At 45.3% G+C, this 15,436-nt stretch overlaps 1 protein-coding gene across 1 annotated transcript in view; it reads left to right on the forward strand.

Annotated features, from left to right (window-relative positions):
* The window catches only part of LOC135520738 (phospholipid-transporting ATPase ID-like), a 78,862-nt gene extending 63,964 nt beyond the window's left edge, over nt 1-14,898 (forward strand). The window contains 2 exon segments of the mRNA XM_064946506.1: nt 10,644-11,213; nt 11,326-14,898. Coding sequence (XP_064802578.1) covers nt 10,644-11,213; nt 11,326-11,424 — 669 coding nt within the window. The 3' untranslated portion in view covers nt 11,425-14,898.
* Nucleotides 14,899-15,436: the final 538 nt, after the last annotated feature.

Consider the following 15,436-nt stretch of genomic DNA (forward strand, 5'->3'; position numbering starts at 1 on the left):
CAATATGCTTCTGGCCCCACTCACAGCTCTCTGATACGGTGAGAACAATATGCTTCTGGCCCCACTCACAGCTCTCTGATACGGGGAGAACAATATGCTTCTGGCCCCACTCACAGCTATCTGATACGGTGAGAACAATATGCTTCTGGCCCCGCTCACAGCTATCTGATACGGTGAGAACAATATGCCTCTGGCCACACTCACAGCTCTCTGATACGGTGAGAACAATATGCCTCTGGCCACACTCACAGCTTCTGATCCTAATCACTGATCCTACTCACTGATCCTAATCACTGATCCAAATCACTGATCCTAATCACTGATCCTACTCACTAACACATTGGTTAGGTGAAAACAGAAGATAAACTCCAGATAGCATTCACCAATTGCCAGGCCGTCATTGTAAAAAAGTATTTGTTCTTAGTTGACCTGCCTGGTAAAATTAAGGAAAAAATAAATAGTAATTCAGTCATGTGAAACCAATGGAAGGGATGAAGAAATGATGCTGGTTCATGACCACTTCTTTATGATCCTCTGTTCCTGTCTCAAAGTCTTTCAGTGCTCATCAATCTGGCCTTCAGTCTGTCAGCCATGACTCCTGTCTTCTCTCTATACTACTGTGATTCTGTCTGTTTGTCTCTTCATTGCTGTGACTGAAATCACACCAATGTCCCCTAACTCTGCCAATGATGAACTGTTTGTGCGTACGCCAGCGCTCTCTGTATCCTGTCACTTATCTTCCCTGTAAATACTGAGTCTGTGTCTATCCTACAGACATGAATATAGCTTCATTCCCTCGAGAACAGCTGTCCCTATCACCTTATAATACGTCATTATCACTAGGGTTTAATATTGTCCGAGAACATTCTACATGTTCTACACATCCTTCCTGAGAAAATTGCAACCGTCCTGTAATAAATCTGACATAATTATACCACAGATAGACCAATGAGACAGATATTTCACCGGATGTGTAAATGTGAAGCATCCGATTGCCATTCCCACTCACTACCAAATATGGTAGTGGGAGGAAGCCCAGTGGCCGACAGTGGGATAAGATGGAAGGAGATGGATTTTGGCCGACATTCTGCACATTTTCTCATCTGGGAAACATTTGACTTCAATACAGTTTTGTAGATTTTAACCTTTGTCAAAGTTGTCAAAAATGGCATTGTTTAGAAGGAATGCAAAGGCTAATTGAGTTATTGCACACGCTCACTCCACAGAGTAGACGTTTCCTAATGGAAGTATGCAGATGTATGCTAGAACGAGCTAATAGGATCTCGCGAGCTTGTGCTTGGCTCTGCCCACCATTTTGCTTGTTCTGCCCACTATGACTCATTTGTTTCATTTGGAAAGACAGGATGTGGTCTATTTTGGTTTAGTTATAAAAAATATTTGATTATACCACTGTAAATTGAGAAACACGAACAGGAAACTAATGGTTTCTTGTTGTATTTTACTCAACTCAAAGTTCTGTCAAAGTCACCACAAAATGTGTTAATGTAGCCTAAATGTAGCGTAAAATATGATGAGGTTATTAGCCTACAGGCTAGTAAAAATGTTAGTTGTTTTAGCTTACCCATAACCTTGACTGAAAGATGCCTGCCAGCTTGTTGACTCTTTTCACTCCCCCTGGACCTGGCTATCAGGGGGATTCAGAAGGTTGTGGTTTATGACCTGACTATCAGGGGGATTCAGAAGGTTGTGGTTTATGACCTGGCAATCAGGGGGATTCAGAAGGTTGTGGTTTATGACCTGGCTATCAGGGGGATTCAGAAGGTTGTGGTTTATGACCTGGCAATCAGGGGGATTCAGAAGGTTGTGGTTTATGACCTGACTATCAGGGGGATTCAGAAGGTTGTGGTTTATGACCTGGCTATCAGGGGGATTCAGAAGGTTGTGGTTTATGACCTGGCTATCAGGGGGATTCAGAAGGTTGTGGTTTATGACCTGGCAATCAGGGGGATTCAGAAGGTTGTGGTTTATGACCTGGCTATCAGGGGGATTCAGAAGGTTGTGGTTTATGACCTGGCAATCAGGGGGATTCAGAAGGTTGTGGTTTATGACCTGACTATCAGGGGGATTCAGAAGGTTGTGGTTTATGACCTGGCTATCAGGGGGATTCAGAAGGATGTGGTTTATGACCTGGCTATCAGGGGGATTCAGAAGGTTGTGGTTTATGACCTGGCTATCAGGGGGATTCAGAAGGTTGTGGTTTATGACCTGGCAATCAGGGGGATTCAGAAGGTTGTGGTTTATGACCTGGCTATCAGGGGGATTCAGAAGGTTGTGGTTTATGACCTGGACCTGGCTATCAGGGGGATTCAGAAGGTTGTGGTTTATGACCTGACTATCAGGGGGATTCAGAAGGTTGTGGTTTATGACCTGGCTATCAGGGGGATTCAGAAGGTTGTGGTTTATGCCCTGGCTATCAGGGGGATTCAGAAGGTTGTGGTTTATGACCTGGCTATCAGGGGGATTCAGAAGGTTGTGGTTTATGACCTGACTATCAGGGGGATTCAGAAGGTTGTGGTTTATGACCTGGCTATCAGGGGAATTCAGAAGGTTGTGGTTTATGACCTGACTATCAGGGGGATTCAGAATCAAATCAAAATCAAATCAAATCAAATTTATTTATATAGCCCTTCGTACATCAGCTGATATCTCAAAGTGCTGTACAGAAACCCAGCCTAAAACCCCAAACAGCAAGCAATGCAGGTGTAGAAGCACGGTGGCTAGGAAAAACTCCCTAGAAAAGCCAAAACCTAGGAAGAAACCTAGAGAGGAACCAGGCTATGTGGGGTGGCCAGTCCTCTTCTGGCTGTGCCGGGTAGAGATTATAACAGAACATGGCCAAGATGTTCAAATGTTCATAAATGACCAGCATGGTCGAATAATAATAAGGCAGAACAGTTGAAACTGGAGCAGCAGCACGGCCAGGTGGACTGGGGACAGCAAGGAGTCATCATGTCAAGTAGTCCTGGGGCATGGTCCTAGGGCCGCGGTTCAGTTGAAACTGGAGCAGCAGCACGGCCAGGTGGACTGGGGACAGCAAGGAGTCATCATGTCAGGTAGTCCTGGGGCATGGTCCTAGGGCTCAGGTCCTCCGAGAGAGAGAAGGAGAGAATTAGAGAACGCACACTTAGATTCACACAGGACACCGAATTGGACAGGAGAAGTACTCCAGATATAACAAACTGACCCCAGCCCCCGACACATAAACTACTGCAGCATAAATACTGAAGGCTGAGACAGGAGGGGTCAGGAGACACTGTGGCCCCACCCGAGGACACCCCCGGACAGGGCCAAACAGGAAGGATATAACCCCACCCACTATGCCAAAGCACAGCCCCCACACCACTGGAGGGATATCTTCAACCACCAACTTACCATCCTGAGACAAAGCTGAGTATAGCCCGCAAAGATCTCCGCCACGGCACAACCCAAGGGGGGGGCGCCAACCCAGACAGGATGACCACATCAGTGAATCAACCCACTCAGGTGACGCACCCCCTCAGGGACGGCATGAGAGAGCCCCAGCAAGCCAGTGACTCAGCCCCTGTAATAGGGTTAGAGGCAGAGAATCCCAGTGGAAAGAGGGGAACCGGCCAGGCAGAGACAGCAAGGGTGGTTCGTTGCTCCAGAGCCTTTCCGTTCACCTTCCCACTCCTGGGCCAGACTACACTCAATCATATGACCCACTGAAGAGATGAGTCTTCAGTAAAGACTTAAAGGTTGAGACCGAGTTTGCGTCTCTGACATGGGTAGGCAGACCGTTCCATAAAAATGGAGCTCTATAGGAGAAAGCCCTGCCTCCAGCTGTTTGCTTAGAAATTCTAGGGACAATTAGGAGGCCTGCGTCTTGTGACCGTAGCGTACGTGTAGGTATGTACGGCAGGACCAAATCAGAGAGATAGGTAGGAGCAAGCCCATGCAATGCTTTGTAGGTTAGCAGTAAAACCTTGAAATCAGCCCTTGCTTTGACAGGAAGCCAGTGTAGGGAGGCTAGCACTGGAGTAATATGATCAAATTTTTTGGTTCTAGTCAGGATTCTAGCAGCCGTATTTAGCACTAACTGAAGTTTATTTAGTGCTTTATCCGGGTAGCCGGAAAGTAGAGCATTGCAGTAGTCTAACCTAGAAGTGACAAAAGCATGGATTAATTTTTCTGCATCATTTTTGGACAGAAAGTTTCTGATTTTTGCAATGTTACGTAGATGGAAAAAAGCTGTCCTTGAAATGGTCTTGATATGTTCTTCAAAAGAGAGATCAGGGTCCAGAGTAACGCCGAGGTCCTTCACAGTTTTATTTGAGATGACTGTACAACCATTAAGATTAATTGTCAGATTCAACAGAAGATCTCTTTGTTTCTTGGGACCTAGAACAAGCATCTCTGTTTTATCCGAGTTTAAAAGTAGAAAGTTTGCTGCCATCCACTTCCTTATGTCTGAAACACATGCTTCTAGCGAGGGCAATTTTGGGGCTTCACCATGTTTCATTGAAATGTACAGCTGTGTATCATCCGCATAGCAGTGAAAGTTAACATTATGTTTTCGAATAACATCCCCAAGAGGTAAAATATATAGTGAAAACAACAGCGGTCCTAAAACGGAACCTTGAGGAACACCGAAATTTACAGTTGATTTGTCAGAGGACAAACCATCCACAGAGACAAACTGATATCTTTCCGACAGATAAGATCTAAACCAGGCCAGAACTTGACCGTGTAGACCAATTTGGGTTTCCAATCTCTCCAAAAGAATGTGGTGATCGATGGTATCAAAAGCAGCACTAAGGTCTAGGAGCACGAGGACAGATGCAGAGCCTCGGTCCGATGCCATTAAAATGTCATTTACCACCTTCACAAGTGCCGTCTCAGTGCTATGATGGGGTCTAAAACCAGACTGAAGCATTTCATATACATTGTTTGTCTTCAGGAAGGCAGTGAGTTGCTGAGCAACAGCCTTTTCTAAGATTTTTGAGAGGAATGGAAGATTCGATATAGGCCGATAGTTTTTTATATTTTCTGGGTCAAGGTTTGGCTTTTTCAAGAGAGGCTTTATTACTGCCACTTTTAGTGAGTTTGGTACACATCCGGTGGATAGAGAGCCGTTTATTATGTTCAACATAGGAGGGCCAAGCACAGGAAGCAGCTCTTTCAGTAGTTTAGTTGGAATAGGGTCCAGTAAGCAGCTTGAAGGTTTAGAGGCCATGATTATTTTCATCATTGTGTCAAGAGATATAGTACTAAAACACTTGAGCGTCTCTCTTGATCCTAGGTCCACGCAGAGTTGTGCAGACTCAGGACAACTGAGCTTTGAAGGAATACGCAGATTTAAGGAGGAGTCTGTAATTTGCTTTCTAATAATCATAATTTTTTCCTCAAAGAAGTTCATGAATTTATCACTGCTAAAGTGAAAGTCATCCTCTCTTGGGGAATGCTGCTTTTTAGTTAGCTTTGCGACCGTATCAAAAAGGAATTTTGGATTGTTCTTATTGTCCTCAATTAAGTTAGAAAAATAGGATGATCGAGCAGCAGTAAGGGCTCTTCGGTACTGCACGGTACTGTCTTTCCAAGCTAGACGGAAGACTTCCAGTTTGGTGTGGCGCCATTTCCGTTCCAATTTTCTGGAAGCTTGCTTCAGAGCTCGGGTATTTTCTGTGTACCAGGGAGCTAGTTTCTTATGAGAAATGTTTTTAGTTTTTAGGGGTGCAACTGCATCTAGGGTATTGCGCAAGGTTAAATTGAGTTCCTCAGTTAGGTGGTTAACTGATTTTTGTCCTCTGGTGTCATTGGGTAGACAGAGGGAATCTGGAAGGACATCAAGGAATCTTTGTGTTGTCTGTGAATTTATAGCACGACTTTTGATGTTCCTTGGTTGGGGTCTGAGCAGATTATTTGTTGCAATTGCAAACGTAATAAAATGGTGGTCCGATAGTCCTGGATTATGAGGAAAAACATTAAGATCCACAACATTTATTCCATGGGACAAAACTAGGTCCAGCGTATGACTGTGACAGTGAGTGGGTCCAGAGACATGTTGGACAAAACCCACTGAGTCGATGATGGCTCCGAAAGCCTTTTGGAGTGGGTCTGTGGACTTTTCCATGTGAATATTAAAGTCACCAAAGATTAGAATATTATCTGCTATGACTACAAGGTCCGATAGGAATTCAGGGAACTCAGTGAGGAACGCTGTATATGACCCAGGAGGCCTGTAAACAGTAGCTATAAAAAGTGATTGAGTAGGCTGCATAGATTTCATGACTAGAAGCTCAAAAGACGAAAACGTCATTTTTTTTTTTTGTAAATTGAAATTTGCTATCGTAAATGTTAGCAACACCTCCGCCTTTGCGGGATGCACGGGGGATATGGTCACTAGTGTAGCCAGGAGGTGAGGCCTCATTTAACACAGTAAATTCATCAGGCTTAAGCCATGTTTCAGTCAGGCCAATCACATCAAGATTATGATCAGTGATTAGTTCATTGACTATAATTGCCTTTGAAGTAAGGGATCTAACATTAAGTAGCCCTATTTTGAGATGTGAGGTATCATGATCTCTTTCAATAATGACAGGAATGGAGGTGGTCTTTATCCTAGTGAGATTGCTAAGGCGAACACCGCCATGTTTAGTTTTGCGCAACCTAGGTCGAGGCACAGACACGGTCTCAATGGTGATAGCTGAGCTGACTACACTGACTATGCTAGTGGCAGACTCCACTATGCTGGCAGGCTGGCTAACAGCCTGCTGCCTGGCCTGCACCCTATTTCATTGTGGAGCTAGAGGAGTTAGAGCCCTGTCTATGTTGGTAGATAAGATGAGAGCACCCCTCCAGCTAGGATGGAGTCCGTCACTCCTCAGCAGGTCAGGCTTGGTCCTGTTTGTGGGTGAGTCCCAAAAAGAGGGCCAATTATCTACAAATTCTAACTTTTCGGAGGGGCAGAAAACAGTTTTCAACCAGCGATTGAGTTGTGAGACTCTGCTGTAGAGCTCATCACTCCCCCTAACTGGGAGGGGGCCAGAGACAATTACTCGATGCCGACACATCTTTCTAGCTGATTTACACGCAGAAGCTATGTTGCGCTTGGTGATCTCTGACTGTTTCATCCTAACATCGTTGGTGCCGACGTGGATAACAATATCTCTATACTCAGAAGGTTGTGGTTTATGACCTGACTATCAGGGGGATTCAGAAGGTTGTGGTTTATGACCTGACTATCAGGGGGATTCAGAAGGTTGTGGTTTATGACCTGGCTATCAGGGGGATTCAGAAGGTTGTGGTTTATGACCTGGACCTGGCTATCAGGGGGATTCAGAAGGTTGTGGTTTATGACCTGACTATCAGGGGGATTCAGAAGGTTGTGGTTTATGACCTGGCTATCAGGGGGATTCAGAAGGTTGTGGTTTATGACCTGACTATCAGGGGGATTCAGAAGGTTGTGGTTTATGACCTGGCTATCAGGGGGATTCAGAAGGTTGTGGTTTATGCCCTGGCTATCAGGGGGATTCAGAAGGTTGTGGTTTATGACCTGGCTATCAGGTGGATTCAGAAGGTTGTGGTTTATGACCTGACTATCAGGGGGATTCAGAAGGTTGTGGTTTATGACCTGGCTATCAGGGGAATTCAGAAGGTTGTGGTTTATGACCTGACTATCAGGGGGATTCAGAAGGTTGTGGTTTATGATCTGGCTATCAGGGGGATTCAGAAGGTTGTGGTTTATGACCTGGCAATCAGGGGGATTCAGAAGGTTGTGGTTTATGACCTGGCTATCAGGGGGATTCAGAAAGTTGTGGTTTATGACCTGGCTATCAGGGGGATTCAGAAGGTTGTGGTTTATGACCTGGACCTGGCAATCAGGGGGATTCAGAAGGTTGTGGTTTATGACCTGGCAATCAGGGGGATTCAGAAGGTTGTGGTTTATGACCTGGCTATCAGGGGGATTCAGAAGGTTGTGGTTTATGACCTGGCTATCAGGGAGATTCAGAAGGTTGTGGTTTATGACCTGACTATCAGGGGGATTCAGAAGGTTGTGGTTTATGACCTGACTATCAGGGAGATTCAGAAGGTTGTGCTTTATGACCTGGCTATCAGGGAGATTCAGAAGGTTGTGGTTTATGACCTGACTATCAGGGGGATTCAGAAGGTTGTGCTTTATGACCTGACTATCAGGGGGATTCAGAAGGTTGTGGTTTATGACCTGGACCTGGCTATCAGGGAGATTCAGAAGGTTGTGGTTTATGACCTGACTATCAGGGGGATTCAGAAGGTTGTGGTTTATGACCTGGACCTCGCTATCAGGGGGATTCAGAAGGTTGTGTTTTATGACCTGGCTATCAGGGAGATTCAGAAGGTTGTGTTTTATGACCTGGCTATCAGGGAGATTCAGAAGGTTGTGGTTTATGACCTGACTATCAGAGGGATTCAGAAGGTTGTGGTTTATGACCTGACTATCAGGGGGATTCAGAAGGTTGTGGTTTATGACCTGACTATCAGGGGGATTCAGAAGGTTGTGGTTTATGACCTGGCAATCAGGGGAATTCAGAAGGTTGTGGTTTATGACCTGGCCCTGACTATCAGGGGATTCAGAAGGTTGTGGTTTATGACCTGACTATCAGGGGGAATCAGAAGGTTGTGTTTTATGGCCTGGACCTGGCTATCAGGGTGGATTCAGAAGGTTGTGGTTTATGACCTGGACCTGGCTATCAGGGGAATTCAGAAGGTTGTGGTTTATGACCTGGCCCTGACTATCAGGGGATTCAGAAGGTTGTGGTTTATGACCTGGCTATCAGGGTGATTCAGAAGGTTGTGGTTTATGACCTTGACCTCGCTATCAGGGGGATTCAGAATGTTGTGGTTTATGACCTGGACCTGGCTATCAGGGTAATTCAGAAGGTTGTGGTTTATGACCTGACTATCAGGGCGATTCAGAAGGTTGTGGTTTATGACCTGGCTATCAGGGGGATTCAGAAGGTTGTGGTTTATGACCTGGACCTGGCTATCAGGGGATTTCAGAAGGTTGTGGTTAATGACCTGGACCTGACTATCAGGGGGATTCAGAAGGTTGTGGTTTATGACCTGGACCTGGCTATCAGGGGGATTCAGAAGGTTGTGGTTTATGACCTGGCTATCAGGGGGATTCAGAACGTTGTGGTTTATGACCTGGTCCTGGCTATCAGGGGAATTCAGAAGGTTGTGGTTTATGACCTGGATTGACTATCAGGGAAATTCAGAAGGTTGTGGTTTATGACCTGACTATCAGGGGGATTCAGAAGGTTGTGGTTTATGACCTGGCTATCAGGGGGATTCAGAAGGTTGTGGTTTATGACCTGGCTATCAGGGGGATTCAGAAGGTTGTGGTTTATGACCTGGCTATCAGGGGGATTCAGAAGGTTGTGGTTTATGACCTGCCTATCAGGGGGATTCAGAAGGTTGTGGTTTATGACCTGGCTATCAGAGGGATTCAGAAGGTTGTGGTTTATGACCTGACTATCAGGGGGATTCAGAAGGTTGTGGTTTATGATCTGACTATCAGGGGGATTCAGAATGTTGTGCTTTATGGTCTGGCTATCAGGGGGATTCAGAAGGTTATGTTTTATGTCCTGGACCTGGCTATCAGGGGAATTCAGAAGGTTGTGGTTTATGACCTGGACCTGGCTATCAGGGGAATTCAGAAGGTTGTGGTTTATGACCTGGACCTGGCTATCAGGGGGATTCAGAAGGTTGTGGTTTATGACCTGATTATCAGGGGAATTCAGAAGGTTGTGGTTTATGACCTGGACCTGGCTATCAGGGGGATTCAGAAGGTTGTGGTTTGTGACCTGGACCTGGCTATCAGGGGGATTCAGAAGGTTGTGGTTTGTGACCTGGACCTGGCTATCAGGGCTGATTCAGAAGGTTGTGGTTTATGACCTGGACCTGGCTATCAGGGGGATTCAGAAGGTTGTGGTTTATCATAACCTGCCCATTGTGGTCACTTTGTCACAGGGAACATATCAGATGTTCCACTAAACAAACAGACAAGGAAATATGCCTAGTAGTAGAGGAGGACAGCACAACGGTTGATCAAATCCCTGCCAATCTGACGAGTCCTGCCTTTCTACTCATTTGTGTTAATGTAACATCATGGAACAATGTTGCAAATGTCTATTTCGTCGAGAGCGTTTGTTGACACAATGTACCTACCATCTTGTTGACAGTGAGTATGGCAATGCAGTTTATGGAAATCATGTATGTAAGTGATGTTTTCTATTGAGGACTATGTTGAGCAGGCCTATAGGCTAAATATGGTTGGCTGCTAGCGTTGTGATGACTGGTCTAATGTAGGTTGTGAAGCCAAAGAGTCGTTATGTTCGGTTCATGCATGCAGCTATCGTGCATATTTAGTATTTTTGCATTAGTGCTGCATAACATTTTTTAAGTTATTGGTCTACAGGACCCGTCAATATTTCTCTCCCGAAACGGGAAGGAGCTTGGTCAGGAAGTCCCAGGATACCGGTCACCAGTGTTAAACCCTACATATCCCTTTATACTAAGAAATAACACTCCTGTCTGTCCTCTCTACCTCTCCCTTTCCCCCCTCCCCCTCTACCTCCCCTGCTCTCACCCCTCCCTCGCCCTGACCCCTCTCACCCCTCCAGGTGCGTTACACCCAGCTGGTGCGTCAGAAGACGAGGAAGCCAGCGGGTCGATGCATGGGAGGAGTCAGGGTCGGGGGCGTGCCTGAGGGTCGTCTGGGGGCAAGGGGCGGGTTCAGGAGGTCAGGATATGCCTTTGCCCACCAGGAGGGCTTTGGGGAGCTCATCACCTCTGGGAAGAACATGAGACTGTCCTCCCTGGCCTTGGCCAACTTTGCCTCCAGACACAGCTCCAGCTGGATAGACACCCTGCGCAAAAAGAAACACTCAAATACACATCCCCCGCAGAGCGCCTCAGGAGAGAGCAGCCCGGCACCTAGCTATGTGTCGGGATCGGCTCCCCCCCTGTCTAATTCATCCTCTCTCCTGGGGGGGTCACAGGATACTCCGCTGGAGGAGGGAACACACACGCTGCCTGTCATACTCCCACAGGTGGCTTCTGGCCCTCCCACAAACACACCAGCGTTAGCTCCAGCCCAGGTCCCCTCTGCTGACGCTCTCACTCCCACCTCTGTGAGGAGTCCTGGGGGAGACTCGGTTGGTGGCTGGAACCTTAGTCTGGGCGCTGTACAGGTGAGATACTGTCATCTTCTTTAATCTCTTTCTCACACACACAACCTCACACACAACCTCACCCACAACCTCACACACACAACAGTAACCGTGTGTTCCATCTGTCCTGCAGGATGCTCTATTTGGTTGGAGGGGCGTCGCCTATCGCACCAGCGGAGCCAGCAGCCCGGGACCTCCCCCTGTTCCCAAGGAAACCAACCACACCGTATGAGACGGACAGACAGATGGACAGATGATAGAAAGAAGAAGGAGAGGCTGTCATTTCCCACTGGATTCTCTTGGAATACGTGAAGAAATACTGCATTTGGAAGTTTGGAATACTGAAGGTGGAATGTTTGGAATGGCACTCACCCTGGGTTAGGAAGAGATCCACAGTGGCAGCCATTGTAGGCGGAAGGCATGCACACCCATCAACACCCACTGGCATTTGTATGACACTGTCGTTGCAATAGTGTTGGTACATATATGTTTCCGTCTGAAAGACTACTGTGATTATTATTATTTGACCATGCTGGTCATTTATGAACATTTGAACATCTTGGCCATGTTCTGTTATAATCTCCACCCGGCACAGCCAGAAGAGGACTGGCCATCCCTCATAGCCTGATTCCTCTCTAGGTTTCTTCCTAGTTTTTGGCCTTTCTAGGGAGTTTTTCCTAGCCACCGTGCTTCTACACCTGCATTGCTTGCTGTTTGGGGTTTTAGGCTGGGTTTCTGTACAGCACTTTGAGATATCAGCTGATGTAAGAAGGGCTATATAAATACATTTTATTTGAAATACATTTTATTTGAAAGATAGTGTGTGGTAGTTGTAATAGACATGCTCAGACTACCTACAACCCACTTCTCTGTCTTCTTCAACCAATGAGGCAGGCTGAAAGAAGCACTTCTTCATGCAAATGATGTAACCATCTGCTGAAGAGCTTGGTACCACAGGGTTCCGGACAGAAACCCCGCTCCAACAGCACCGCTGTGGTTCAGACATGACTATACTATTTATACAATGGATCATATGTCATAACATCATATCAGATTGGTTCAAAACAAAGTATTGAATTGAGTCTTTATGACAGAAGAGAGGTTCATTTGATGGTCAGAAAGGTGGTGAATTGAGTCTTTATGACAGAAGAGAGGTTCATTTGATGGTCAGAAAGGTGGTGAATTGAGTCTTTATGACAGAAGAGAGGTTCATTTGATGGTCAGAAAGGTGGTGAATTGAGTCTTTATGACAGAAGAGAGGTTCATTTGATGGTCAGAAAGGTGGTGAATTGAGTCTTTATGACAGAAGAGAGATTCATTTGATCATCAGAAAGGTGGTGAATTGAGTCTTTATGACAGAAGAGAGGTTCATTTGATCATCAGAAAGGTGGTGAATTGAGTCTTTATGACAGAAGAGAGGTTCATTTGATCATCAGAAAGGTGGTGAATTGAGTCTTTATGACAGAAGAGAGATTCATTTGATCATCAGAAAGGTGGTGAATTGAGTCTTTATGACAGAAGAGAGGTTCATTTGATGGTCAGAAAGGTGGTGAATTGAGTCTTTATGACAGAAGAGAGGTTCATTTGATCATCAGAAAGGTGGTGAATTGAGTCTTTATGACAGAAGAGAGGTTCATTTGATGGTCAAAAAGGTGGTGAATTGAGATGAAATAGCAGAATGAGTGTTTTTTATGATGAGCTGCTGTTAGACATAGTACTCCAATACACCTGTCTGTATCCAGCTGTTAACCAATCATAAACATGTCTTTAATAGGCCAAGTAATGCTATCTACCTTCTGTAATAATGTATGACAGCGTGTAAACCAATGCAGTAGTGTAGAGCTGTCCCTCTAACCTGTACAGTCTGTATGAGGAATGTCTCTAGAACCTTATCAGTGGTCCTGGTCTTTGTATTCATGATTACATATTGCTGTGTCACCATGCCCAAAGGCTTAGTCAAACCAGACAGGCTGCACCATCCTACACTCTTATGGGTACATACTACTGTACATTCTCTATCTGTCTGCCTGACTGACATCTTCACATACATAGTCTGTCTGTTGTTTTAGCCAATAACTTGGCAGGACACTGAGGGGTTCAGTCAGCCAACCAATGACTAATGAATGCAGGATGCTGTCCTTGCTGGAATGTTGTAGTATATGTCATCATAAGTTCGTGGGCAGAGTTTCTATGTTCACTATAGTTCTCAGTGAGAACGCCATTTTAACCTTACAGGACACAGCAAGACTCCTCTTCGTCATGTTCTTCTTCATCCTCCTCCACTGCACCATATTGGTGACCTGCTGCTGGGCCCACAGACAGAACTACAGTTATATCTCTGACTCTGAGCCCCACCCGTACTGGGCTTAAGAGAGAGGAGATGGACTTCTAACAACAACCTGGACCTCCATGTTGCTTTGGGCGGACTGACTCTGAGGCGTTGTGAGAGACAATGGACAATAAGCCCTCTATGGCGTCCATGTTGCTTTGGGGCGAACTGAGTGTGTGGGAAAAGTATGCTAATGTGGGCTTATGCAGTCAGACAGGAACCTGTCGTTACCTAGAGACTGAGCTGGTCTAGGAACAGGAGAACGTGTTAATGAACGGAGGCTTGGGAGGGAGGGATCAGGGTTATTATTATTAAGCCTTAATAAATCCACAGTAATGATGATCAACCCAGTTCATCCCTCTACTAGGCATGTCATCATGTAACGTATTCCTTCTATACAGCAGGGGAAACAAACCCAGTCCTCCAGGGCCACTGGAATGATGCTTTCACTGTTGTACTCTACAGCATACAGCTTCTGGTTAGAAAGATATAGGGTGAAACTAGGTGAAACAGCTGTTGTACTCTACAGCATACAGCTTCTGGTTAGAAAGATATAGGGTGAAACTAGGTGAGACAGCTGTTGTACTCTACAGCATACAGCTTCTGGTTAGAAAGATATAGGGTGAAACTAGGTGAGACAGCTGTTGTACTCTACAGCATACAGCTTCTGGTTAGAAAGATATAGGGTGAAACTTGGTGAGACAGCTGTTGTACTCTACAGCATACAGCTTCTGGTTAGAAAGATGTAGGGTGAAACTAGGTGAGACAGCTGTTGTACTCTACAGCTTACAGCTTCTGGTTAGAAAGATATAGGGTGAAACTAGGTGAGACAGCTGTTGTACTCTACAGCATACAGCTTCTGGTTAGAAAGATGTAGGGTGAAACTAGGTGAGACAGCTGTTGTACTCTACAGCATACAGCTTCTGGTTAGAAAGATATAGGGTGAAACTAGGTGAGACAGCTGTTGTACTCTACAGCATACAGCTTCTGGTTAGAAAGATATAGGGTGAAACTAGGTGAGACAGCTGTTGTACTCTACAGCATACAGCTTCTGGTTAGAAAGATATAGGGTGAAACTAGGTGAGACAGCTGTTGTACTCTACAGCATACAGCTTCTGGTTAGAAAGATATAGGGTGAAACTTGGTGAGACAGCTGTTGTACTCTACAGCATACAGCTTCTGGTTAGACAGATTATAGGGTGAAACCAGCACAACCAGTCTCTGCTCTCCCTGCTGTAGAGGGCTCAAACCACCTGTAAGTCAGTGCAACTCAATATCACACTCAATTTGTGCAAATATGTACAAAAAGTCTTTCAGCAGATTTTGTGTATTTTTATGTGGCTTAATTTGTGTGAAAATACAAAAAAAATGCTCTTAGGTTTGCCCCCTAATGCATTACTGTTTTGAATTTTGGCACCTCTTACAGAGTTTTGCTTTAAAATATTGTGGCGTTCTGCCAGTGGCACATAATTATAAACAGTAGGGGCGCCCTATTTCAGTCCACTTCAAGCACTGGTGTCATAGATAGATACAGCAGGTTGATGTTGGGTTTCAGTGAGAACGTTCAAGTTAAGTTACTCAAGTCTTTGTACATCCAAAGAGGAAGTGTCAACTGAAATATAATTATTTACAGTTGACATCAAAGTATGATTTCATTTGTACGGTGTCTGTACGGGGAATAATGTTTATAATAAGGGAACAATCAATCTAACCTATTTATAGCACTTTTTACAGACGTTTGTCTCAATGTTCTTAACCGCAACCCGGGCCTTAACTCCATAACCAAAATAACAAAACAATGTGAACGTGGCCTTCGGAGAAGCAGGTTATTATTACTGACCATGTCATTAGGACATGTCAAGATTACAACAAAATGTTTGCTCAATCTCCTGAAAAAGCAGTGTACTACGTAAAC

The sequence above is a fragment of the Oncorhynchus masou genome, chromosome 29 (genome assembly GCF_036934945.1).
Source record: "Oncorhynchus masou masou isolate Uvic2021 chromosome 29, UVic_Omas_1.1, whole genome shotgun sequence".
In the NCBI taxonomy this organism is placed as follows: Eukaryota; Metazoa; Chordata; class Actinopteri; order Salmoniformes; family Salmonidae; genus Oncorhynchus; species Oncorhynchus masou.